The 23,939-nt window shown below is 38.8% G+C and overlaps 4 protein-coding genes and 3 non-coding genes across 7 annotated transcripts; 3 read left to right on the top strand and 4 right to left on the bottom strand.

Moving 5' to 3' along the window:
- Positions 1 to 50: 50 nt before the first annotated feature.
- Positions 51 to 3,679, bottom strand: V1514DRAFT_335438 (DNA polymerase family B-domain-containing protein). The gene is made up of 4 exons (XM_066928392.1): positions 3,427 to 3,679; positions 3,285 to 3,356; positions 3,138 to 3,211; positions 51 to 3,072 (listed from the first exon to the last, which is right to left on the bottom strand). Exons 1-4 carry the CDS (start codon positions 3,611 to 3,613, stop codon positions 178 to 180), a joined length of 3,228 nt encoding a protein of 1,075 aa, XP_066781760.1. The 5' UTR covers positions 3,614 to 3,679; the 3' UTR covers positions 51 to 177.
- A 363-nt stretch (positions 3,680 to 4,042) lies between these two features.
- On the top strand, positions 4,043 to 5,553 carry V1514DRAFT_335435 (DHHC palmitoyltransferase-domain-containing protein). The gene is made up of 4 exons (XM_066928391.1): positions 4,043 to 4,380; positions 4,437 to 4,757; positions 4,820 to 4,914; positions 4,967 to 5,553. Exons 1-4 carry the CDS (start codon positions 4,114 to 4,116, stop codon positions 5,388 to 5,390), a joined length of 1,107 nt encoding a protein of 368 aa, XP_066781759.1. The 5' UTR covers positions 4,043 to 4,113; the 3' UTR covers positions 5,391 to 5,553.
- On the bottom strand, positions 5,523 to 6,865 carry V1514DRAFT_335434 (uncharacterized protein). Its single transcript, XM_066928390.1, has 3 exons — positions 6,567 to 6,865; positions 6,435 to 6,503; positions 5,523 to 6,363 (listed from the first exon to the last, which is right to left on the bottom strand). Exons 1-3 carry the CDS (start codon positions 6,597 to 6,599, stop codon positions 5,614 to 5,616), a joined length of 852 nt encoding a protein of 283 aa, XP_066781758.1. The 5' UTR covers positions 6,600 to 6,865; the 3' UTR covers positions 5,523 to 5,613.
- A 3,525-nt stretch (positions 6,866 to 10,390) lies between these two features.
- V1514DRAFT_321625 (uncharacterized protein) lies at positions 10,391 to 11,844 on the top strand (the record flags this gene model as incomplete). The annotated part of the gene is made up of 2 exons (XM_066926055.1): positions 10,391 to 10,828; positions 10,897 to 11,844. The coding sequence occupies 2 exons, from the start codon at positions 10,391 to 10,393 to the stop codon at positions 11,842 to 11,844; spliced, it is 1,386 nt and encodes a 461-aa protein (XP_066781757.1).
- A 5,389-nt stretch (positions 11,845 to 17,233) lies between these two features.
- Positions 17,234 to 17,304, bottom strand: V1514DRAFT_t84. Its single transcript has one exon. It is a non-coding gene; the product is annotated as a tRNA-Gly (tRNA).
- A 3,404-nt stretch (positions 17,305 to 20,708) lies between these two features.
- Positions 20,709 to 20,779, bottom strand: V1514DRAFT_t83. Its single transcript has one exon. It is a non-coding gene; the product is annotated as a tRNA-Gly (tRNA).
- Positions 20,780 to 23,668: 2,889 nt separating this feature from the next.
- V1514DRAFT_t86 lies at positions 23,669 to 23,739 on the top strand. Its single transcript has one exon. It is a non-coding gene; the product is annotated as a tRNA-Gly (tRNA).
- The last annotated feature ends 200 nt before the right edge of the window (positions 23,740 to 23,939 follow it).

Genomic DNA, 23,939 nt, shown 5'->3' with positions numbered 1-23,939 from the left:
GCCGGGCATGAGTTCTCCGCTGCGAAGCTTAAATTGTTGATTCATATTATTATTTATATCATCATGATGGTAAATACGGTAAGAAAATTAAAACAAAACGAAAAAAATACAAAAACACCAAGTTATATAGACATCACCGCCTCCCGCAAATTTAATTTCTACTTTTTGATTGCCATTTCACCATGACATGTTATCGAACCTGCCCAATTGCGAAGTAGCCTCTTCCACATCCTTTTGTGATTTCTTGCGCATGTAAAAAATGGCACAATCCTTACTGGTGCAAATCACATCTTGATGCAAGCTGCCCTGGCATTGCTGACACTGAGTCCACAACCGAGCGAACCGGGTCTCCAACAAGTTCACGTTGTCGACTTGCTTTTGATAAAGTTCTGCTGCCCTGGGCAGGCAATTATTGCACAGCGCACCGTTTGCGTGAGCACCTTTTAACGGCGTGCGACAACCCATGCACGCTTGCGTGCGCACGGCAAACTTCATCAATCCTCCCACCGCAGGTGCGGCCACCGAGATTGTTCTCGTATGAGCTCCCGTGAGCAGCAACTGAGACTTTTTCGGTCCCAAGATTGGTTCAAAGATTCTTTGCAACGGGTTTGATAATTGGTTTTCCAGATAATACTTGGTATCTATCGGCAGGTTGTTTTCCAACACGTAAAGCGGATCCTCCGATCGTTCGTAGTTCTTGTCGTTTTTGGCTCCCTTGATGATCACGTATGCCACACGGTCTCCCAACGTCGGCGCCGATCCGGCATCTCGCTTCTTCATGCGCTCAGCTAATTCCACATGTGCTTGCTTGGCAGCGTAATCGTTCTTGACCAGCGCCTTCGTGATCACCAATAACGAAAGGTCGATTTTGTTTTGCAACAGGTCCGCAATCACTCGTTTGACAAATTCCTGCGCACCTTCCACGTCACGTTCGTGTAAAATCATTCGCAATACGGTCTCAATCACGTTTTGCACCAGCCGACAATTATCTCGGCGCACGGTCTCGATTCCTTTCGTGTCCATCTTGTCTGGCTTTTCTGGCCGAGTCCAATACATGCCAGCATACCTTTTCTTGTTGATTAAAAGATACGGATAATAAACCTTCTCAAATTCAAGTTTAATAGGTTTCATAAATTTCTCAGAAACCAAGTCTGCTCCGATTTGGCCTAACCTCATGCACTCGGCAACCTCCTTGGGTCCAAACTTAATCATAACCGAATCAGTATCACCATAAATAACCTCGGCGTTGTGTGAAAACCCGTTTTCAATTTTAAAATGAGTTTCAACTTCTTGCTTTGTCTTTTCAATCATTTGCCGACCGTATGCGGTAACAGATGATGAGATGGCCAGACACGGCAGCTTGCCAATGGTCGCACCCGTGAAGCCATATACTGAATTTGCTGAAATTTTTAATGCCAATTGACGACCATCCAGCACGGCACGTTTAAACGGATCTGTCTCGTTCTTGAGATCGGACTTGGCTCGCTTGCGAGCAGAAAGCAACTCTTCCAGCACGATGGGCAGCACGCCTTTCCTTTTCTTTGTGGTTACAAAATAATCATTATTTGGTGTCTTGATGTAGTCTTCTCCTTCAACAAGATTCATCCGTACGGCCTGGTCTTTAGAAATAAGCGTCGTGTAACACAGATTATGAGCCATCATGATGGACGGATACAGTGACGAGAAATCAAGCGTCGCGATCGGCAAGTCGTAATAGCCTCGCACGGGTTCAATGACCGTGGCACCCTCATATTGTTCATCACTTGAGCCTTCCTGCCTCATGTTAGGAATTACAAGGTCAAGTTCAAGCGCCTTGCGGAAAAGTTGTGATATAACTTTAATCTGCTGTCCTCTCGTTAACAAGTAACTAAACGGCACGCCTGTTACTCTTGCCATCTCCGTATAGTTAACCAATGACATTAGCTTTTCCATTAGCCTGAGAGGTAAATAAGCATCTTTTAAACAGTAAACTGCCAACCGCCGCCTGGACTCTGGCGTGCCATTTTGCAAATCAGTAATAATGGAATGATGTACGTCCTCTTTTTGCTCGTTTAAAAAATGTGCCGAAACTGAATTTAAAGTATAACTTCGAAGCTTGTAATCACGTTGAATTAATTGAAGCATGTCGAATTGCAACCGGCCCTCGATGTTGATGACCTTGGATTCCCTGGTGCCGTATGCCTTGGATGAAAACGTTGAGTCCTTCATTTCTTGCTTTGAATTTTTAAGCCGGCTAAAATATGCAAAATCATGAATGCGCAGTGCTTTTGACCGGTCAAGCAAGTATGGCAAATCAAAATTAACAATGTTGTAACCAATAATCACGTCCGGGTCAACTTCGCGAACGAAATCTCGCCATCGCATCAACAACTGTTGCTCTGAAGTATTTTCAATGATTTGTGATCCCACGATGGGTGAACAGGTATCGAGCGTAAACACGTTACGAACAAACGGCTTGCTGTCGCCATACGTGGATACCACGTTTGCGATTTGAATAACCGGATCGATCTCGGGTTCGGGGAAAATGCCTTTCCTGCCGGCACATTCGATATCAAAGCTAAGAACCCGCACCGGTGCCATTTTGAGCCACTGACCTTCAGATGCGTGCGCAATCAAGCGATCATATGGAATGCTTACTTCAAGTTGGCATGACGAAGTTTGCCTGTCCTTGGGCACAACCGCATATTTGCCCTCCGGTAAGGTTACCCATGACATTCCGGACATGTGACAATCCACAAGCGCTCGTAACGTGAAAGGAATGTTATCGAAACTGGCGATGGGAAGTGGGAACATGTCATCATAATTGATCTCGCCACGTTCAAACCCGCCACGTACTCGACTCAAAAATTTTGGATCCTTGACAATGATTTTGATGAAAGGTTGCTTGCTGTCTCCGGAATAACCCCATATGCTCTGCCGAAGCACCAACTCAACATCGTACACTGCGGCGGGAAATTCACGATCTAGATAGGAAATAAACGATCGAATGTTGTCCCTAGTAAATCCAACCGGCGCGGGGACGTAAAAATAATGATTAAAATGAGTTACGTTGCACATGATTGAATGGCCATCCTGATTGTAGTAATGTTAGTGACCAAAATCCTGTTTGATGATTGCGCCTGAAAACAAACACGTACTTGAGACACGCCAAATAATCGAATCACGGTGTCGCCTTCAAATATTGATTCTTCAGCTTCAATCTGTTGAAACACTGTATATATATATATATCTGGTTAGTATATATAAAATAGCGTTTTTAAAAAAAAAAATATTTCAAAAGATACCTATTGGCGTCGTTTTGGGGTCAAACGGTTGTAACGCAGGGCGCGCCCATTTTTGATCAACTTCACAAGCAGCTAAAACAGAAAAAAAAAATTAGACGAAAATACAATTTATATGTGTGTGTGATACCAGAGCTATACATGCCTCCTTCCAATTGCTCAATTTCTTGAGTAAGTCTTCCCAAGTCTTCTTCAAAACTGCTCGTTTTCACTTTATTCAGACTGACTGCATGCCGGGCACGCTTGGGGTCGCTTTGTATTGCTCCAGCAGGAACAGGCCGGGGAATGTTCGTGTAGTCTGTTAACGGACTACTTCGCTTAACTGCCGCCATAAATTCAGTATTTAAAAAACGTGCCGAGTTTGCTGCGTTGTTCAACTAAAACCTGGGAACGTGTTTTCTGCACAAAAGTTGGGACGCGTTTCTGTCGCGTTTAAATTGGAAATTGAAATGAGCTAACCCAAAAAACTATGTAACGAGATGAGGTTGCAAGTGGCTAAACATTGAGGCTGTAACGCGTGCAACTTGCAAATCCCGTCCGTCCATATTGCTATTACAAGGTCAATCTTGTACAAGTTACAAGTAACTAGTAGTGTATAGCTGATATAAAATTATCAAATCGGAATTAATGATTCATCGACAACGTGCCATATAGAAAAACATGCTAGGCACTGTATTACTAATTTGTTATGTAACATAGATTGCTCAGCCACAGGTGACAAAGCCCACAAGCCACAACTGCCGTATATTACACATCCTTCGCTTACATTGCCTGTTGTGAATTCAACCTTTCCTCTTCTTTCTGTTTATTTGTGGTTTTTTTTGGTGGAGACATGGTACGGCACAGAGAGCAACCTGGGGCGTTAGGGGTGGCATATAGATTTAATCTGTATTGTTGCCGACTGGCCAGCTTGTTCCCTAGAGTAGCGGTCAACATTTTGTTAGCATGGGCATCGTATGTGTTGATATTCAGCATCATTTTGCATTCATATTCAGGATTTGCGGCAATTTTGTTGGTGGGTTTGTCTGCCAGCATTTACTGCCTATGCGTGGCGGCCTATTTTTTGACGGTTCGGTATGGTTCAATCGGACCCGCTCGCGTAAGTTGTCAGGCGAAACTACAAATGATCTATGGCTTACTAACTGACACGGGCAGCAAATTTCAACCGAAGATGAAGTTCATTTAGAATCTGGCACGGCTTCTTTACTATTAAATAATGTGCAGGCAAAAGAAAACGGTCAAAAACGATATTGCGGCAAGTGCAAGAACTGGAAGCCAGATCGCACGCATCATTGCAGCACGTGCCAAACCTGCGTGTTAAAAATGGATCATCATTGTCCATGGTTTTCGATTTGCATTGGTTATGAAAATCATAAATATTTTGTTTTGTTTTTGACCTACGTCGTGGCTGATTGCGTGGTTACTTTTTTCATTTCCGGAATCGCATTGTTAGATTGGATTGACAAGGGTGAATATGTAAGGTTTAATCACGTTAAAACCCCCCATTTCGCGAATTTGGTAATAACTAACATCATTAGGAGGATGAATTTATCAGTTTGAATTGGGTACTGGTGTTTATAATCTCTGCCGTGTTTGGCATTGCGGTATCAGTGTTTTGGGGGTATCAGCTGTAGTAAGTTGCATTTTTTTTTTTTTTTTTTTTTTTGGCACTAATTTTTGCGTAGTCTTTTATTTTCAAACAAGACAACTATCGAAGCTATGGAAACTCAACGATATAACTCTCAGCTTTCTCATGCACAGTTTCGTTATTCAGAAGCACCGTCGTCAGAAACTGTTGGGAACGTGTTTGACCTGGGCTGGAAAGAAAATTTCCGTCAAGTCATGGGTGATCATGCATGGCAATGGGTTTTACCCATAAGGAGTTCAAAGGGTACCGGCCTGACATTTCAGACTAATGCCAAGGTCATGGCAGCCATAAGGAATCAGGCAGATCAGGAAGCACAAATGTTGAGTAACTTGAATGGATTTTTGGAACGCAATTCGACCAGCAATGGTGGCCAACAAAACAATGTAGTGGTTGCAAGCGAAGAGGATGAATATAATGGCCGAGTTAGTGTGGAGTTTCGACCATCTGATTGGCATCGATAAAAAAGCTTGATTGGGGGTGTGTGTTTATGTATACTATTTTACCCATTGCGTTATATTAAGTGGAGGGCATATTGGAGTTGGTTCGTGTTCGTGTTCGATTTAGTTGTTTATTATTATTTTTTTTTTTTTGGTCATTGTTGGTATTAAAATAATTCTATTTGTGAAAAAATAAAAAAAATAAAAAAAAATAAAAAAAGATCAATCTATATGGATTTGCATTTTGTTAATCTTTTTGTTGCAAATCTTGCAACCGTTCGTTGGTTTGCAATTGCTCATCATAGAAAAATCTGGGGATTTCAAAAACCTCATTGATCCTGCCATACTGGGTTCCACCTAACCTGGCGATCGGTCTCAATTTGGCAATGTCGAGATAGTTTTGCTCATGATTAATAATGTCATTTCTGGCATGGAAATAAACCGCTTCCAAAAATAAGACCACGGATGACACCGTGTTGGTAATTGGAGATTTAATCTCATGAGTGCCCGTAAGCTTGACCTCGATACTAAACGCCGACTCGGCCACATGAGGTGCGGCAACCTTGACCGATTCAGACCGATGCAACCCGGTAACCACCCATTCATCAACTTCAGGCGGACTCGTGATGCTGGAATAATTTGCCGCATCCACGATCCAATCACTAACCACGTTTAAGGTTGCCTCTTTTGTTTGCAAGATATTAGCCAGCGTGTCCTTTTTATTTACTTCAGGATTTCCTGACACGGATAAGCAAAAAGTGGGTGGGTTACTGGACACGATTTGGAAAAAAGAATAAGGTGCCAGGTTAAAATTGGTGCCGTCTGCAGACACGGTGGAGATAAATCCGATCGGACGAGGCACGATGGCAGACACCAATAATTTGTAATTATCAACTGCCGGTCTGCCGGCATCGTATGGACCAAATCCGGTCTTGCCATGAGCTTGCCATTCCTTATTACTGGCACCGTCACCTGGTTGCCAGTCCGGGTTCACGGTCTGTTTTAGGTTTGGGTAATTTCTCTTGTAAGCATTATTCTTAAAATACTCGATAAATAATTGAGACGTGCCTTGAAAAATTTTGCTTCATGAGCGGGATTCAATGCGGGCCTGCTAGCTTCGTCTTGCTTAAACTTGGCCTTAAATGGGTAGTAATGTTAATATATTTATAAACACATTCAAATAATCTCAAATGTACGCACAAGTTTTTCAGTTTCTTGTTCCCAGTTTGGCATTTTATATGAGTAATCTGCACGCTGCACGACCAAATGAATGAAAGGTTTTTTTTTTTTATTTTTTTAAATAATTTATCAATTGGTTTGACTATAAAGGTTTGACTTAATCGGCGAGTGAGGCTTGATTGCAAGCGGACTTTGGAATTTTACGTGATTTGAGCCAGGGATAGCCAGGGGGTTTGGTTGGTTTGGAAATCACACTTTATGACCAGCAATTCCTTTTTTTTTTTTTTTGTTTTTGTTTTGTCTATTTTTTTAAATAGTTCCCTTGGATAAAAATTTTTTTAAAAATGAATTAGGAAATCAAAACAAAAAAAGAAAAAAACAAAATTTAGACGTCCCTCTGTTACGAGTCACTGTCCAAGATTAGGTTGTCTACACAAACAATTGTTATGCAACCCGCGAAGTTATTAAGCCCAAGGGGCAGAAATTTTAATGAGCTAATTAGACACGTTTTAAATCGAGCAGATGATTAACGATAATAATAATAATATGGACAAAAGCAAAAGATTAGACGAGGAGGCGTGAAATGCATTACTCTGCTTCAAGGAAAACAAGCTAGATTGGGCAGGTTGACGTGGCCGGGGGAATTCGTGCTATCACATTAGCCAACGCATGTTGTGCACATGTTTTCCTGTGGTTCTTCATCATTGGTTTATGTGTTATACTGGTTTGCATTCCAACAATTATTCACAGAACAAAACGCAAATTCGGTATTATGCGGAGGGGCAATCAATGTTGTCGCTACTGCGTACAAACGTCGAGATCAGACCACAAAGGCAATATATATTGCAAAAATAGAAAAAAAAAAGTCATTGTCAAGTGGAGTTATTTTTTTTATACTTTTTTCTCTAATATTTATGCAAGGTCGGTGATGAAGTGATGCGGAATCATGTACTTAGGTCACTATTGATGCGACATTTGCAAATCAAAAACAAGTGTTGTCATGACAATGGAACATGCTTACTTGGTTTGGTTTGTGCTGAGTCGAACTTGGCCTGAATGCAGAATGCTTATTTTTTTTTTTTTTTGGTTTTTGTCGTTTGTCTCCGCTTTGGACGGGTGTTCGACAATCAGCACGAGCTTGATAACTCAAATTTGTTTTTATTACCCGAGACGTGAACGAGGGAAAGTGGTGACGACGACAGCAGATGTTTTTGATGATGTTGATGAGGTATAATAATAATAATATGAAAGACATACACAAAACACCAGTCAACGGTTTAAGGAAAGGTCTAAACACGTCAGTGGATGGGTACTTCAACAAGGATACCTTCACGACCAAGTGGGTCAGAATTTATCTTATTTGGTTGGCGAACCAAAAAAAAAATGTCGACGACGGTTGAAGTGGAATGCTTACCATACCCACCACATATTGAACACATATTATAACTGTTTAATTTGGAAAAGGTATATGATTGTGTTGTTTACCAGAGATGCGGATTGTTCCACAAGCAAAAAAAAAAAAAAAAAAAGAGTTGTTGCTTGTTCCGAGGCGACATGGTTTTGAAGTACCTACAGTACCATCCGTTTGGGAGATACTTCAATATGTATAGATTGTACCAGAGTCAAAGGTGGCTAATTCGGATGGGTCGATTGAATGATTTCTTGGCGTTTTGTTTATTGACATTTGCAGCAGACTTTGTTGAATGCTTATTTGATTGGAAAAGAGTTGAGTACATTTCCAAAAGCGGAACATGAAAAAAAAGGTACGAACGCAGTATCTACTAATACATACTTTTTGCAAAAGGTTTTGTCGAATACGGTCGGATTAAACGCAAAAACGCAATACGAAATACGAAATACGAAATGAAATGAAATGAAATAAATATTTACTGATCTAATTATACCCGATATTAGATTACATATTTTCAATCAAAAAAAAAAGATATATATATGGATAGTACCGATCATGTTCTTTTTTTTTTTTTATCATTTTGCATCGCCGCGGGACCTACCTTCCAAGCTTTCTCATTGCGAAATTGAAGAATGCAAAAAATTTGGATTGGCATGCTGACACTTCTTGCATATACACACACATATGGATAAAAATACATTACTGGTAACAGACAAGTACGGCAGAACATTACAAATACGTGCAAGAATTAGCTATATGATACCAGCCAAGAACTTTATCTTTTGTGGGAAATGCTTCAAAATTGATGACGAAATTGAGGTATATTAATCTACTCTTTTTGCGCCAAACATGAAAAGGGAAAAGTGGCAAAAAAAAAAAATTTAACAGGCAAGCCTTGAAGAATGCTGTTTTTTAAGCGGTTAGAATACCGTGCGAAGTTGTTGAGTGTCAAACTGCTAATAATTTAATTATTTTTCGGGTATAACAATTTATCGTTAGTTGCATATTTTTTTTTTTGTTTTTTTTTCCAAAATACGGTATGCGCTTGTTGTCGACAAAAAAACCTGGTGGCAAAGACATGCGGTACCATACTAAAGTCAATCAGGCTTTAAAAAAAAAAAAAATTAAAATGAAATGAAAAAGCCAACACGACGATCAGCTATAACCGTTCGGGCTATATATTATTATTTATTGACAATTTCATTTCCGAAATGGGGTTTAGAAAGCCAAGGGAAAGCTAATCTGACGGGCCCCCGATTGCGTATAGGCAAGTTCGTGCTTGCAGGATGAGGTATCGACAATACAATACAATACCTACCGTACCTAGTTAGTTACATGCCGCCAAACTTCGATCCCCAAATGATAATATGAAATCGAAAAAAGGAAAAATAAAAAAAAAAAGAGTTCCCGGGCAGTGAAACTTTATCAAGCTTCTTCTTACAGGTGTCATTTGGCAGCGATGGTGGCAGCTACGCAGTTTTTTTTAGCGACTCGTTCGTGTCAATTTTGACCCTTTTTTTTTTTTTTTTCCTAATCTCTGTCTTGATTTCTGCTGATAAACTTGGTTTTTTTTATTTTTTCTATCTGTATATTTTGAGGCGTAAAAACATGCAAGATGTGCAGCAAGCAATTGACCAGTTAATTTTGACGTGTTCGTTCTTTGCCGGCAGATACGGGGAGGGGGGAGGGCAAGGTACTAGCGTTATTGCCCTCGTGCCTCATGTCAAAATCAGAACTTTAAAAATACTAAAATAGGATTAGAAGAAATAATGAGGTACCGAGGTACATGCGGGTCAGACTTGTGCGCGATACGTCAAAATCTCCCTCGAGCCGGCGCCGCGGACTAGCGTGCGGCGAGGTTGGGGTTGTGCTGCTGCACGTGCGTATTATTCAAGAGTGATCGTTGGCATTGCGGAAACAAAAATGAAAGGAGAGCCAAAAAAGACAATGCCAGCAAAATGGCAGTGTGAGGAAGGAAAACGGATGTGAGTGAGCAATGTTTTGTATAAAAAGGAGGTAAAAGTGTTGCAACCACAACCGAGTCCGTTTGGCTGACGTAACGTCATCGTTCATACCCGAACCACGCGAACCGCAGTCGACACGACTCGACTCGACACGACACGACTGACAAAAGTGGCCATAGTGCAGTGCTGCAACTAAGTAAAAGAAAGTAATTCAGTTCACACGGCTATGCCCCTTTATTTATTGGGCGAGAAAAAAGCAAAAAACAAGGTCGTCGTCCTCCACACTGTCCTCCTCTGCTTTTACCACCAAAAAAAAAACTTATATATATCCCTCTTTGCACCCTCTCTCATGTAGTTATTCGTCAGACCAATTTTCATCCATCGTGCTTTCAACCACTCGTTCTGTTTTTTTTTCTTTTTTTTTTTTTTTTTTTTACATTCTTGCATTTTTGTCTGCATAAGTTACCGTCATGGCCTCTTTCAAGCTGCCCGCAATTAAGGCACAGCTGTCTCAACTTGGAGCCAAGCGGGCCTCGTTGCCAATCAAATTGACCCACCTGCGGATTCTTATCGAAGCCGTTTTGGTTGTTTATCTGATTGCCTTATTTTCCAGAATCTATGTGTACGGTTCAATGTCTAAGGATCAATTGTTTGCCGTGCCCATGCCATTCGATGCTTCCGCCGTCTTTGGCGGGTCTGCGGCTGATCAAGATTCGTTATCGCTGCCGGCAAAGGGCAAGGTCGAATTCCCGTTGAATGTTTTTTTGGTCAACACTCCAAACTATCATTTTGAAGTGTTTGTACCCGTGATTGAAACTTTCGCTGCAGTCGAAGGTATCAACACCACCGTGTTTACCACTGAAGCCGGTACCGCTAAATGGGGTCTGCGCAACGCCATGGAAGTCGAGGTAATTAGTTTTTTATTTCAATTTTATTTTTTATTTTTGGCTGACATTTTTGCCTTTTTTTTTTTCAGGTCGTGGAGCGCAACAATTTGCCTTTGGTTGAAGCCACTAACGAAGTGTTTGACAACATGGGAGTCGTGCCAGACTTTATTTTCCTCACCACCTGCCCTGAAGACATGCGAGTGCTTGGTCAAACCCTGACCAACGCTCTTGCTCAGGGTGCTCATGTGATGTGCATCGTGCACCAGGCTCATCTTTGGGATTACAAGAAAATTGACCAATACGCTGAAGAGATTTCGTACATGAGACCATGGATTCAGCGAGGCCAATGGCATTTTGCTACCTTGTCCAAGCATGTGCATACGTACGTGCGATCAAACTTCCCCCAGTTTTTGGACACGCCCAACCGAGAGTACCGGCCATTGTTGTTCCATCCCATTTTTAATTATTCAACCGGTGTTAATTTAGATTTTAATTCAAACCAACCGTTTGCCATTATTCCGGGCAAGTTTGAATCCGAACGAAGAAACTACAACAAGATTTTCACCGAGTATGGTCAACTGGGTTGTGACATTGCGTTGAGATTGGTTGGGTCGGGCAAGATCCCAAACATTGCCGACGCGTTCTCTCAAAAGATTGGGTTTATTACCAACCTGAACTTCTTTGAATTTTTCCAAGAAATGTCAAAAGGTGTTGCCATCATTCCCACGCTTGGTAATGAACACTATCTTAAATCACAATCGTCTTCCAGCGTGGCCACGTCCATCATTGCCGGCACGCCATTGATCGCATCTCAAGCATTCCTTACCGCCCATTCGCAAATTCCACCTGAAGCAGTTTGGATGCAAGGTGAAACCGAAACCGAACTTCAAGTCTTGCAACGAATCGGTCATTATGATTCAAAACAATGGAAGGAAAAGAAAGATCGCGTGTTGCAATTAAGAGATGACTTGATTCGAGAAAACGTTTCGCGGGTTAGTCGCATGTTGAACATCATTGGTGCTCGCTACAAATTTTAAAAAAAAGAACTACATGATTTTTTGTATTTTTATTTTATACGTTGCGGTGTTTATTTTTTTTTTTTTTTTAGCATTTGGGTGTGTTTTATTATTTCGTTCATTTTTTTCTCTTAATGTGTATTTATTATTTTTTTTGCATAACTTATTATTTCATACCAAATCAATTTATTTTAAACATTTATGGTTTTTTTTAAAAACGAATTTTAAAGTTTCAAACCAATTGATTGCCTTGGCGTCTCTGCTGATTGGAATGTTTTGTGATGACCGGTAACGATCGGAATAACAAACTTGGAAAAACTCTAAAAAGAAATTTAATATTATATAGTTACATATTTGCTTTTGTTATTGGATTGTGATTAATCATTACGTAACGTAATAAATTTAATAACATGCTGCAACGGCGCTTCGGCTTGTTCCTTTTTGTTAAATAATTTTAAACCAAAAGACCTCACTTGATCATTACATGTTTTTACCATGAAGTATTGTAATCGAATAAGAACTAACTGGCTGCCATAGGTCTACGTATAATAATATTATCAAAAATTAGAGCATTGTACTATATGCAATTAATTGAATGAATGAATGCTAATACGTAATAAGTATTGATCGTTACGATCCCAACATACAATGTCACCTTATAATATTGAAGAAGGCAGCATTAAGGACAAGTAAGAGCCTTTGCAGCCGGAAGTTTCGTAAAGATGGATGGATATATATAAAATAATAAGAAACAGTTATTTTTTTTTTTTCCTATCTATATATAGCAAAAATTTGATACGGTACATTCTAATCGAAATTTTTTTTTTGCAATCCAAGTTACAGATTCAGTTGCATACCTGGGAACAATTTTTAAACATTTATACAATGGTAGATATTAAGATATATTCTAATATATGATTCCGGCCACATAGTTTAATGAACGAATGAGACGATGGAGGAACGGGCGGGGGGCTTGGTGGGCAACGGCATCTTCCGCATTTTGCCTCTCGCTTGTGTACTCACCTGCCCACGTCTCGTAGTTATTGGCAATAAGTCCTTAATGAAATCGATTGCATAACTTGCGGGAACTTCCCTTACATCGAATTAATTATACAATATTAAAATGTCGTTTTTGTTTAGTTGATAGGTCTACACGGTATTGTGGTACGTATTGTACTTTGTAAATCTTTGGACACGGAACTTGCCAATTGCAAAAATCCATGATCCCATTTAAAAAAAAAACCGCAAGATTAGATAAAATCGGTTTACATTCATTCTCTTTTATGATACGATTGTGAGTTAGAGATACCTTGGGTTTCAAATTAAAAATAAGATTAAAATGCAAAGGCATTCATCATAAATTACTCAAATTGCTTTACCGTCTGCATCGATTGTAAATTAATAAAACCACTTTGATATGCAATCGTTGCAGACATGTGTATCTACTAATAACTTAAAAATCTGTACATTTTTAAACGATGTATTACATGGTACCTCTTAAAATTATTTCACAAAAAAAAAATAAAAAGTAAAAAATGTAAAATAAACAAAAAATCGTAAAGTTCATTTCATCTTTGTTGCCTGCCTTGCTTGTCATCAAAACGCATCATGACATCCCACCCCGACAACGTTTCCTAATGGACTAGATTTACGTATTCCATGGTTCAGCAGGTTCATTAATGATAATGCCATTAGGCATAATATTGCTCGCTTACCTGCCACTGTGAAATGTCATCACAATGCATGTACTACAACACAATTGGTATTATTAATAAACACAAAAATATACAAGTCACAAAATGAAACGTTGCATGGTATTAATTCTGGTTCAGAACAAAAAAAAAAGAAAAAAATACAACGAAACAGGGTATAAACTACTTGTTCGCGATTGTAACGGAAATTGCCGAAGAGTATCTACCTATACCTCCAACCCACCAACTATCATTGTTTTCTTTTTTTCTTTTTTTTGGTGATGAATATGTAAGTAATATATGATTGTTACCCCTCATTTCTTTTTAGGTGATCCCCAACCCGGCTTATAATTTAGCTCGACATTTTTGTGGCTGCAATGAAATTTAAAAAAAAAAAATGTGAATTGCAAAAAATTAAGTCTTCTCGCGTATGAAATCCGAATATAATAATTTCTTGGACTTATTGCGAAACGTAATTCAAAACCCAATTGTTTTCAACTGTGCATGAGCAACTTTGCAATATTCTTTCTTTTTAATAAGCTCGGCTTCGCCTTCCTTTCTCCATCTCGCCACCCCCCTTCCTCCCGTGCTGTCGTTCACCCCATTCATATTTGCATCAATGCTCTGATGCATTTTAATTTATTGCACACCTTGTTGTGAGGGCCGTATAATTTTTAAAAAAGTTTTGGTCGATGTTTCTGCGAAAAATTGGACAAATGATCTTTAAAATAATACCCTTACCCCTTTTGCCATGGATCGCACAAGATCATCATCATCATTCATAACTGTCGCAAATTGAAAATATATATAACCAAGGTATTATAGTTTTTGAAATATTAAAAACAGATTTAAATTTCTCGGTTATAGAGTGCATATATGCATATACGTTTTAGTATATACGTCGTCACTACTCCCCCCCTCGCATGCAAATGTCATCAATTTTTATGGTTTACGCTTTTGCTCCACTGGCAATGAACACATGATTGGTAGTAATTTTTTTGTTAGTTTATGCAACAAAGTCCGCACCGTCAAAAAAACTAATTATTTATTGTTGTTGTTTTTTCCTTCTTGTCAAAATTCTACACATTCCTGACCCTTTGCTGACTTTTTTATTTTAATTTTTTTTTTATTTTCAAGTGCCAAAATTTGAATGAATTTGTTTCAAATTCCCCCAGTTTTATTTCCCCCGCTCACCCACCTCCCTTTTTATTTTTTTTTTTTTTTGCGGCTCAAACATTTTTGAACTTCCTTGAATAAAGTTCTTTAAATCAAAAAAAAAAAAAAGACAGAAAAAAGAACACGAAAACGAAACCTTCTAGAATATCTGTGAACTCACAAAAAACGTTTATATATTATTTTTGACAACTTGAGAAAACAGAAATATTATACCCTTAATTTTTTTTTAATTTATCTACGCATGTGATTTTGTTGGTTTAAACAACTTTCTCAAAAGCCATTATAATTTTTTTTTTTTTTTTTTTTTTGACATGCAATATTTGGGCAAGTTATCTTTTGCATAATTAATTAAAAAGAAAAAAAGGGGGAATTTGTAGTGCGCAATCGATATCGCTGACAGATTTATACCAATTGCTGAGTTTATATTGTAACAAATTATAGCAATTTCTAGCCTTCTTTTATGTATACCGAACGAAAGAAGCTGCGCCGCATAATAAAACTAAACTTTTAAAATTGACAGGTTTGATGTGCCGCATTCTAGAAACGTTAAACTTTGTGTCGTGCATATCCATTCGACATGGAACAAAGTGGTACTTTTCGGTATTCATGTATCTATCATGTGCCAAATATGCAGGCTTATAAACCTTATTATTTTTTTTTCTGTCCTTCATGATGCCTCCCTCCTTTTCTGGTCGCCTTCTTTTTCTTCAATCGATACAGAATAATTCAAGCTGCAAAATTTTTTTTTTTAAAAATTTTTAATGTGTTCAACTATCTTTTTTTTTCAAGTTGGATAAATCAAGCTAAAAAATGCTTTGATTTTTTTAATTTTTTTTTTTTTTTTTGGTTTCGTATATATATATATTATACATCTTGGCTTTTTTTGTTTGATCTTTTATCGCTTAGCGCGGAATGAAAGCGCGATTTTTTTTTCCTACTTCTTCCATATTGTATATTCACACACTGCAGTATTTCATGTTTTGACATGATTTTTAGAGTTTCGTTTTGACAGGTGCTAAAAAATAAAAAATAAAAATTTTTTTTTGACATTCTTTTGTCATTGGGGCTATATTTACTTACCCGCTTGTATTGTATACCATCTACGTAATACGACGGGTACCTGATTTATAATACAACATGTCAAATTAGACGTTCAATTAGCTTTGACGTGGGTTGGCGGCAGTGAGATTCTCAATCATGATTTTTTTTTTTTAAACCACAATGCCAATTGTAATTGTTTAATAATACTTGATTTTTTTTTTTTTTTTAAATTATACCAATATACAACTGTTTGAAGTTTTCTCTTTTTGTTTTTTTTTTCATCCCGTTTTTCAATGTTGGGCATGTGGCATCAACGGGAAACCCGACCTGTTCAAGAAAAAAAAAAACCAACGAAAAGTTATAAACTTTATCAAAATTGCAGTCAAAAAAAAAAAAGTACGTATACTACTTTACATCATTTCTATTATACATGCGATCATAAATCGAGGCATATATTCGGAACCCGGGTCAGCCGCAAAACACGAGCAGCGTACCCCTTCCATGTAAGGGAAGGCCGGCTTCTAGAAAGACGGAAAACAAAAAGCAATTATACAAAGTCAAAATTTGACACTTCCCACGTGGGCCTAATGATGACTAGGGGGGCCGAAACAAATAATTCCGGTTTTTTTTTACCGACCTATCTATACCCATTAATTTAGTTACACAAATATTTTGTTAGTTTTGCCACCCGGCTAACTTGGAAAACTTGAAAATATCCTTGAAATTAGCTTTATAAAATTCATGTATATGTATAAATTCTAGAACATGTTACACATGTATGCCAGCATTAAAACGCAAATAAGCACTTGATAACAACACTTCGTCATCCTTTTTTTTCACTTTTCATGTCGCCTATACTACCCTGCAAAATATATAATTTTTTTTTTTTTTTTTACACTTTCAATTATACAAAATTTTTTCATGCTTGTATTTTTTTTTATCTATTTTGTCATGTACACACACATCTTTTGCCCAGAAAAATAAAAGTAAAAGTCAATTTTGAGGTTCCCCAATGCGCCCACCCAACTTTTTTCCCGGATATAATTTTTGAAATGTTTCCTATATGCGAATACCAACTTCTGGCAATGCAGCCAAAAACCAAAGGGATTTTACCAAACTAAAAAAAAAAAAAAAAATCGTCATGAATCAAGGGTTTTGTATATACAGCTTGTAAGGTCCATATATAGTAAATCAAAAACTAAATAAAAAAGTTTATATAATTAAACACGTTGTGGGATTTGAGGATCTGCGTGCCTTCCAAGCGAGTCCCGCTTTTTTATAAAACATGCGCAAACTAATACGTAAGACAATAATTTATGATTCTAATTTAAAATCTATTTTGCTCACTTTTACTCGCTTAAAATAAACCTTAGTGTCATAGTATATGTATCAGTATGCACTTAAAAAAAATGTATATAATATTCATTTAATCCAATTCACCTTTCAAAACATTTATCCAAACTTTAAGTGTACTGTCAACTGAATAACTAAAAACAAAAAAATGCGTCAGCCCGGAGTCGAACCGGGGGCTCGTCGATGGCAACGACGAATTTTACCGCTAAACCACTAACGCCTTTATATGATTTTTTAACATTTTGGTCATTTATTACAGGCAAAATGTATTGACTAAAATTTGACTAAGTATTAAAGGTTTTTTTATCATGCTACGATTGTCGCAGCTGTCCAAGATCTAAATATTTCTCGACGCCGGTACCAATTCCAAAGCGACCCAGCACAGGACGCCACATGGTTTCAGAACCTCTTTACTCATGCCGCACTGGCACTTGTCAGCGATTAATGGTGACTGTTTTGTATTGTGTTTATTATCTTATTTATAATATTTAAAATAAAAAATAATGTTTATTAGTTTACTAGTTTGCTTTTCATTGTTTCTTCTTGGTTTGCTGCTTTGTGTTCTTCAATTTTCCTGTTCCTCTCTCTCTGGATGAATTTCAATCTGTCAACCTTTCACTTACTTATTCATTTATCTTATCATACAGTTTTCTTAGTTAGCAGCTAATACATTTGAGTGCCTAGTTGTCCTTTTTTAAGAAAAAAAAAAAAGAGCAATATTTTTTTTTACAATAATGTTCGATTTGGCTAATCCTTTTTAGATTGTTTAGTTTGACCGTTATATCTTTTTTATAATGTGATATGGTGTTTTGCTTAGCAAGAAGTCGAACATAATTAGCACGAGTTTGGCCATCGTTAGAGTAATTTAGCTTTCTGGTCCTTGAATTCATTAAACTGTAATATTTTGAACTTTATCAAAAGTTTTTGCATGGTCAATTTAACCAGGTACTCACGTCAGCATCCTTTGGTCTGTTGATCAAGGATTTCATCAATAGCATACATGTTATCTGGTTTGTCTTTGTTTGTGTTGCGTGAAAGTGGTGGTGCACGACGATAACGTTGTATTTTCTCAATTGAGAAAGCTGGATTTCGTCTGGACGTGGCGGTGGATAGGCAAACGGTGACGGTATTGTTGCTGGCCCTGACTGATGACCCTATATGGACAGCCACCAGTGCGGTCTTTAGTGCCCTCTGTCCGTCGCCTGATCAGCTCAAGCCCTTTTGTCAGTGTTGTGTCCGCATGAAGCTGTCTTTTGTCCTAATCTAGAATTGAATGGATGTAACAATATGGAAATGATTACCAGCTTAAGGTTTAGTTTACAATAATCTTGACCTTGTAGTGCATATATTTCGGTACTGGTGAAGCTTGCTGATGCCACAACAATGAAAATGTAAATTATCAGCATAAATATATTGCGTGCTGTCTTTATAACAACCAAGTAATAAATAAAATATTTATTGGACCTTCATTTTCACTGTTACTGTTTTGTTTTGCTTCGTTCGCGTTTTGTTTGAGTATCGTTCATTTTTGGTAGCATTTCAGGAGCTGTTTTGCGATTTCAAGCTCGGAAGGCAGTATTAGGGCCCATATTAACTGTCCGTTTAGTTAAATACCAGTTTTTGGAATGCATTTGCTTCAGGGTGGGTTAAGATTGCTCCAGATTGTCACTGGCTGCGAGAAGTTATCACGTATAGGCAACGGTGATGTGGATTCGATGAACGTTGGCATCCTGTTTTTCTGCTCTGTGGTAATTATAAACTTTCCTCGCAGTTCTAAACTGTGTCCCCGGGCAGTGGAATCGGCATTCGATGTCATCAAATGATTACAACTCCTGGGAAACAATCCCATAACTCAATGGTATACTTTTCAAGCTTAAACAATTAGCTTCATTTTCACTTTACCACTTACCTGTGTTTTTGGCCGTATATATTTAAATAAGAAGTCAAGTCAAATTAAAAAAATTTAGTTAAATCTATCTTCTTTTTTTTGCACGGCAAGTTTTGTGTTCAAGTCTTGTATTGTTTACTTCATTTTTTTTTTTTTTTGCCTTAACGGAACACTTCTATTGAATTATCTTAACTCCTTCTTTGAAAACTCATCAATATGATTGAAGATGTGATAATCAAAATTTTTTACTGCTCCTCGTGTCAAAATAAGCCTATTCGTCTTGCTTTGTAGCAGGTTCCAATTAAATATTTCAACTATCATTTAACCTTCTGAATATATCTTTTTGCCGGTTTGTAGAACTAGATAAATCTTTATATAAATAATTAGCAATCTTGTTTAAGTACGGCGTTGGTTGTGCTTGTAATCTTAATATGTCTGAAAGAAGATTTCGTCATCGTTGATTAATTTGGGAGTTTGGGGGAATAAATCGTTGATTTCAAACGGATCAACCTGTCGTTCAGCACACAACAAAAGTACGACTTCACTTAACAGAAAATAAACAACAGTACACGAAGACTCGGTATTAATTCAATCAAAAATATTTAAAACTACAAGAAATGCAACAAGTGCTCCAATTTACTGCATAATTTTTGTTCCTCTACCATGAAAATTTTATCGCTGACTCTGCCTGCTCGCTATCAAGTAAGTGCATTTATTTTACTTCTACCGTCATTTCTTTCCAGTTATTATAAAAATAAAAATTCAAGTTATGTTTTGATAAGTTAGCTTCATCATAGGGGCTTCACGATTAGCTCTGGGAAAGCATTGCTTCACGATCTGACCCATATGACGCTTGACTATTGCCCAACCAGCGCCGATAGTCACTGTCCCATGGCAATTTCCAGGTGAAGCAGATGAACGCCCAATTGTCCAGTCCGAGGTCTTGCGTGCGTAGAGTCGTCTGGCGTTCCTCGAACGGTGGCAGCAAGACTACGATACAGACACGACAGGCGCCGTCTCAACCCCGGTCTCAGGGCATCGGAGCAAAGACCAAAGGCATCCTCTTACGTGATTTTTTCAATAGACCACAGGTGATTCTCAATGGGTTGTACAGCTTTGCATTAGCCATGGCAGATATGGAGCTTACTTTCAACGCTTTCACATTTCCGGTGAAAGCCACGACTGCGAGTGTGGCGTGTTTGATGACATTACCCACCTTTTTCTACAATGTGACCTGACCATGACGCACACAGATTGCTGCTTGGCCCTGATCCCACACCTACCGAATTATTATCGAGGAGAGAGAGAGAGAGGGGGGGAGGGAGGGGGGGAGGGAGGAGGAGGGGGGGGGTGTTCTTGCTCGTGTGAAACAAGACCTCGAGGCAGCATATGTTGACAAGATGATGTTGGCCGGCATTTGGAAGTTATCTCAACAAGGTTCTAATGTCTAGCATTATTACTATTGGTAACTTTTGGAAAATTTAGACATTTTCTCGGGATGAATGGCATCTAATAGTGATCATAGCACTGAAAAGGTGCGATTTTGTTTTGCTTTTATTTACTCTGGAATTCTGACGATGGCTTGGCCTAAATTCTAATGTTTGGTTTGACTGGCGTTGTCCCAGCAAGTGCAAATCGTATATAGTGTCAATAAAAAATATATCAATCAATAAAAAAAAAAAATTATGATAACAATTTTGTAATTTAGTATAACGGAAAAAAAACATTAAAAAAAATGCGTCAGCCCGGAGTCGAACCGGGGGCTCGTCGATGGCAACGACGAATTTTACCGCTAAACCACTAACGCCTGCTTCTTGTTAAAAGTTTTTTGCAATTCTATATTATGTGTAATATCAAATGACTAAAAGCTGACAATTTTTGTGACTTTTAAATTTTTTTTTGTTACAGGAAATCTGGAGGATGTTCGGAAGGGTTTCTGTTTTATTCGATACTGAAAAGGTAAGATTTGGTTTGTTTCAAAATGTTTTGCATGTTGTATTGCACGCTGTTGTATTGCACTCTGTTGTTTTTACAGTAGTTTGTGAAGTATATAGACCCTGGTTGGCGGATGTATGTGCCTACATCGAGCCTCAGTCTCCGTCAATAAAAGTTAATTAATCGATCAATTGTTGAGGGTACAAATTTTCCTGGCAAGTCTTTGTTCTTGTCAGCTTAAAGATAATTTGGGTAGATCACTCGGGATGGAATGCGGCTTCTGGACTCTTGAGGTTGAAAAGACGTTCACTTGATCCTTTGAAATTTCTTTTTTTATTTCTTTACTTTTTTTGTGACATGTTTTAATTGTGAAAAATATTTGGCATTAACATTGGCTACAGCCGTTCTCTATGTCCTTTCAGGGTTTTAATATGTTCGTTTAGAGATCATTGTGTTGGAGTATATAATGTCATTAAAAATTTATCAATCGATCAAGATACAACTCTCAAAAAGTTATCTTATGCTCAGGCAGCTGGGCGTCAGATAACACACCGGGAGGCTGGTATCCCCCACAGGCTGCCTCATGGCCTGACACTGCGGGTTACCGCAATATTCCTTCAGATATCTCTCTTATCTCTCTTAAAATGATTCAATCAGCTTTTGCTAATATTTTTTTTTCTTTCCAGGCGGTTCTTCATAAATCGCCCACCTCTTCCCAGGACTTGGTGGTGGAGCTTCTTTCCGCGCACACGCTTTCAGTTCTTGAGACTTCTCTTGAAATCGAATCTCTCATCATTTCTTTGACAACCTCCCGGCTTGCCACAAGGTGGCCCACTTTCAAGTTCTTCAGCTCGCCAATGCACCTCTGTTTGACTCTACTGAGGCCACGGGTAGCTGCCCTTACCCCAGATTTTGCCCCTTATGGGAAAATTGTAGAGCGGGTGCATTAACACCACTCAGGTTTTCCTTCCCTTCTCACAGGTCATCACCACGTAGTCGTTAACCTTCATGATATTCGTAAGCCGATTACGCATGTTCTGCCACATGTTCCGAAGGGTACGCGGCGTTCTATTCTAGTCCGCTTTGATCCCACTGCAACTCTCTCAGAAGAATCTGGCCGGGTGGTCTCTCCAGCCCCAATCCTGATTTCTATCCCGAGTTTCCGCAGGCCACCTATCTCTCTTCAACGGCCCCAAGACGAGAGGGGCCGCTCGCCCTCAAAGCACCCGGCTTCGACCTCCCCTTCTTCAGTACAGCCAATTTCGTCAACGTATTCTTGACGGAGAGTGTCGGCCAGCCCGCAAAAGAGTTGGACACCAATCTCTGACCTTAGCAGTGGCTCACCAGCTATCTCCCACAGTGGACTCTAGCCGACTCTCAACCTTAGTGTCGATGTGTCGGCATCTGACAAACATACCCAATGATTTTTGCGATATAAGTCTCAACTGTCCTGATCTGGCGGTCGCCTGGACGGATGGAAGACTGCTTGTTATTTAAGCATTCTGTTTCTCATTTTTTTTTTTTGCATTTCTGAGACCTTTTTGATTTTGTCTGAACTTCGGAATGAAGTACACAATACATGGACTGTCCTCTACCCGGAAAAAGATGCCATTGTTCCTACTCGAACGGCACTTCTGTAGAAATGACATCTTGCCCTGGAGTAATGGAGCAGCGTCTGCCGCGCGGTCCATCGCATTCAGCAATTGCTAATTACGACCTCGCTTTGGGCGACTTTCTGGACGATAAACACTTTCGTTTACGCGAACTGGACCAATTTCATCACTGCTCCTCCGAAAAAGACTGAAGAAAATTTGGAAGACGCTGAGATTATCTGGGTCAAATAAAAGTGAGGGGGGAAATGGCTGCATGTGTCGACCGGCCTGAGTGATTTTGGCCTCTGGAATCTCTCAGAGAAACTCAGTGGTGCTCAAGCGCAATGGCTTCATAAGCTATATCGGCCGTTCTAACAGTACTGGCAACACGCCATCAAGGCCAGTTTCATTGCTTTGCTGACATGCAGCCTCAGATAGTTTTCCATCCCCGCACTCGTGTCGCAACATTTTAAGTTATCCGGCGAGTAGTGTTTTTTTGAATGAGAAATAGCATTCAGTTTTCGAACTACAAGCTGCCTCATGGACTGATAGTGTTGTCTACCGAAATATTTCTTTAGAGATTCCTCTCAAAACGATACAATTTCGGACCTCGCGATCCGGTCGCCACGGCCACGATGCTCGAACGCAAAGATTTCTCGGCCATAGGCCATAGGGTCCACCTTGACGCGACTGACTGATTGATTATGCCTTTTGTTGCATGAGCAATTACGGTATGCCAGTCCTTCCTATGAGACAAAAAAAAACATTGTTGTAAATGGCTCAAGTCTGTATAATTTGTTCTCGGATTTTTTTTTGACTTCATTTGTAATTTTACAGCTCGATTGATTGATTAATTGATTAATTTTTATTGACGGAGCCTAAGGCTCGATGTAGGCACATGCGCCAACGTCAGGTCTATATACTTTACAATATACTGTAGAAACAATAACATGCAAAACTTCTTCAAACAGACAGATGGTACCTTTTCAGTACAAATTCCAGTAAGCAAGTAAAACAAAATCCATCCCGAACATCCTCCGGATTTCCTGTACATAGTGAAGGCATCATCACCCCGAGAAAAGAGATCCTACAGCTCCAAAAAATGTGTCAGCTTTTAGTAATAGTTTTAACGGATCTTAATAAATAAAATAGCTTTTTATTATATTCAGGCGTTAGTGGTTTAGCGGTAAAATTCGTCGTTGCCATCGACGAGCCCCCGGTTCGACTCCGGGCTGACGCATTTTTTTTTTTAATATTGTTTTTATTTCTGTTTGCACAACTATAGCTAGCTTACGGAAATTTTATTAAAAGATACTGTAATAGTTATATGGATTGATCGACGAACACACCAAAGATAGTTTTTTGTTACTGTTGGAGTACGTCATCGGGGAAGCTGGACAACTTCGTCTTAATGTTGTCAATAAACGGAGATTTTGTCAT

This window comes from Lipomyces japonicus (genome assembly GCF_038497905.1).
Source record: "Lipomyces japonicus strain CBS 7319 unplaced genomic scaffold V1514scaffold_41, whole genome shotgun sequence".
NCBI lineage: Eukaryota > Fungi > Ascomycota > Lipomycetes > Lipomycetales > Lipomycetaceae > Lipomyces > Lipomyces japonicus.
Note: the sequence above shows the minus strand (reverse complement) of the source record. Positions and strands in the feature narration are given on the sequence as shown.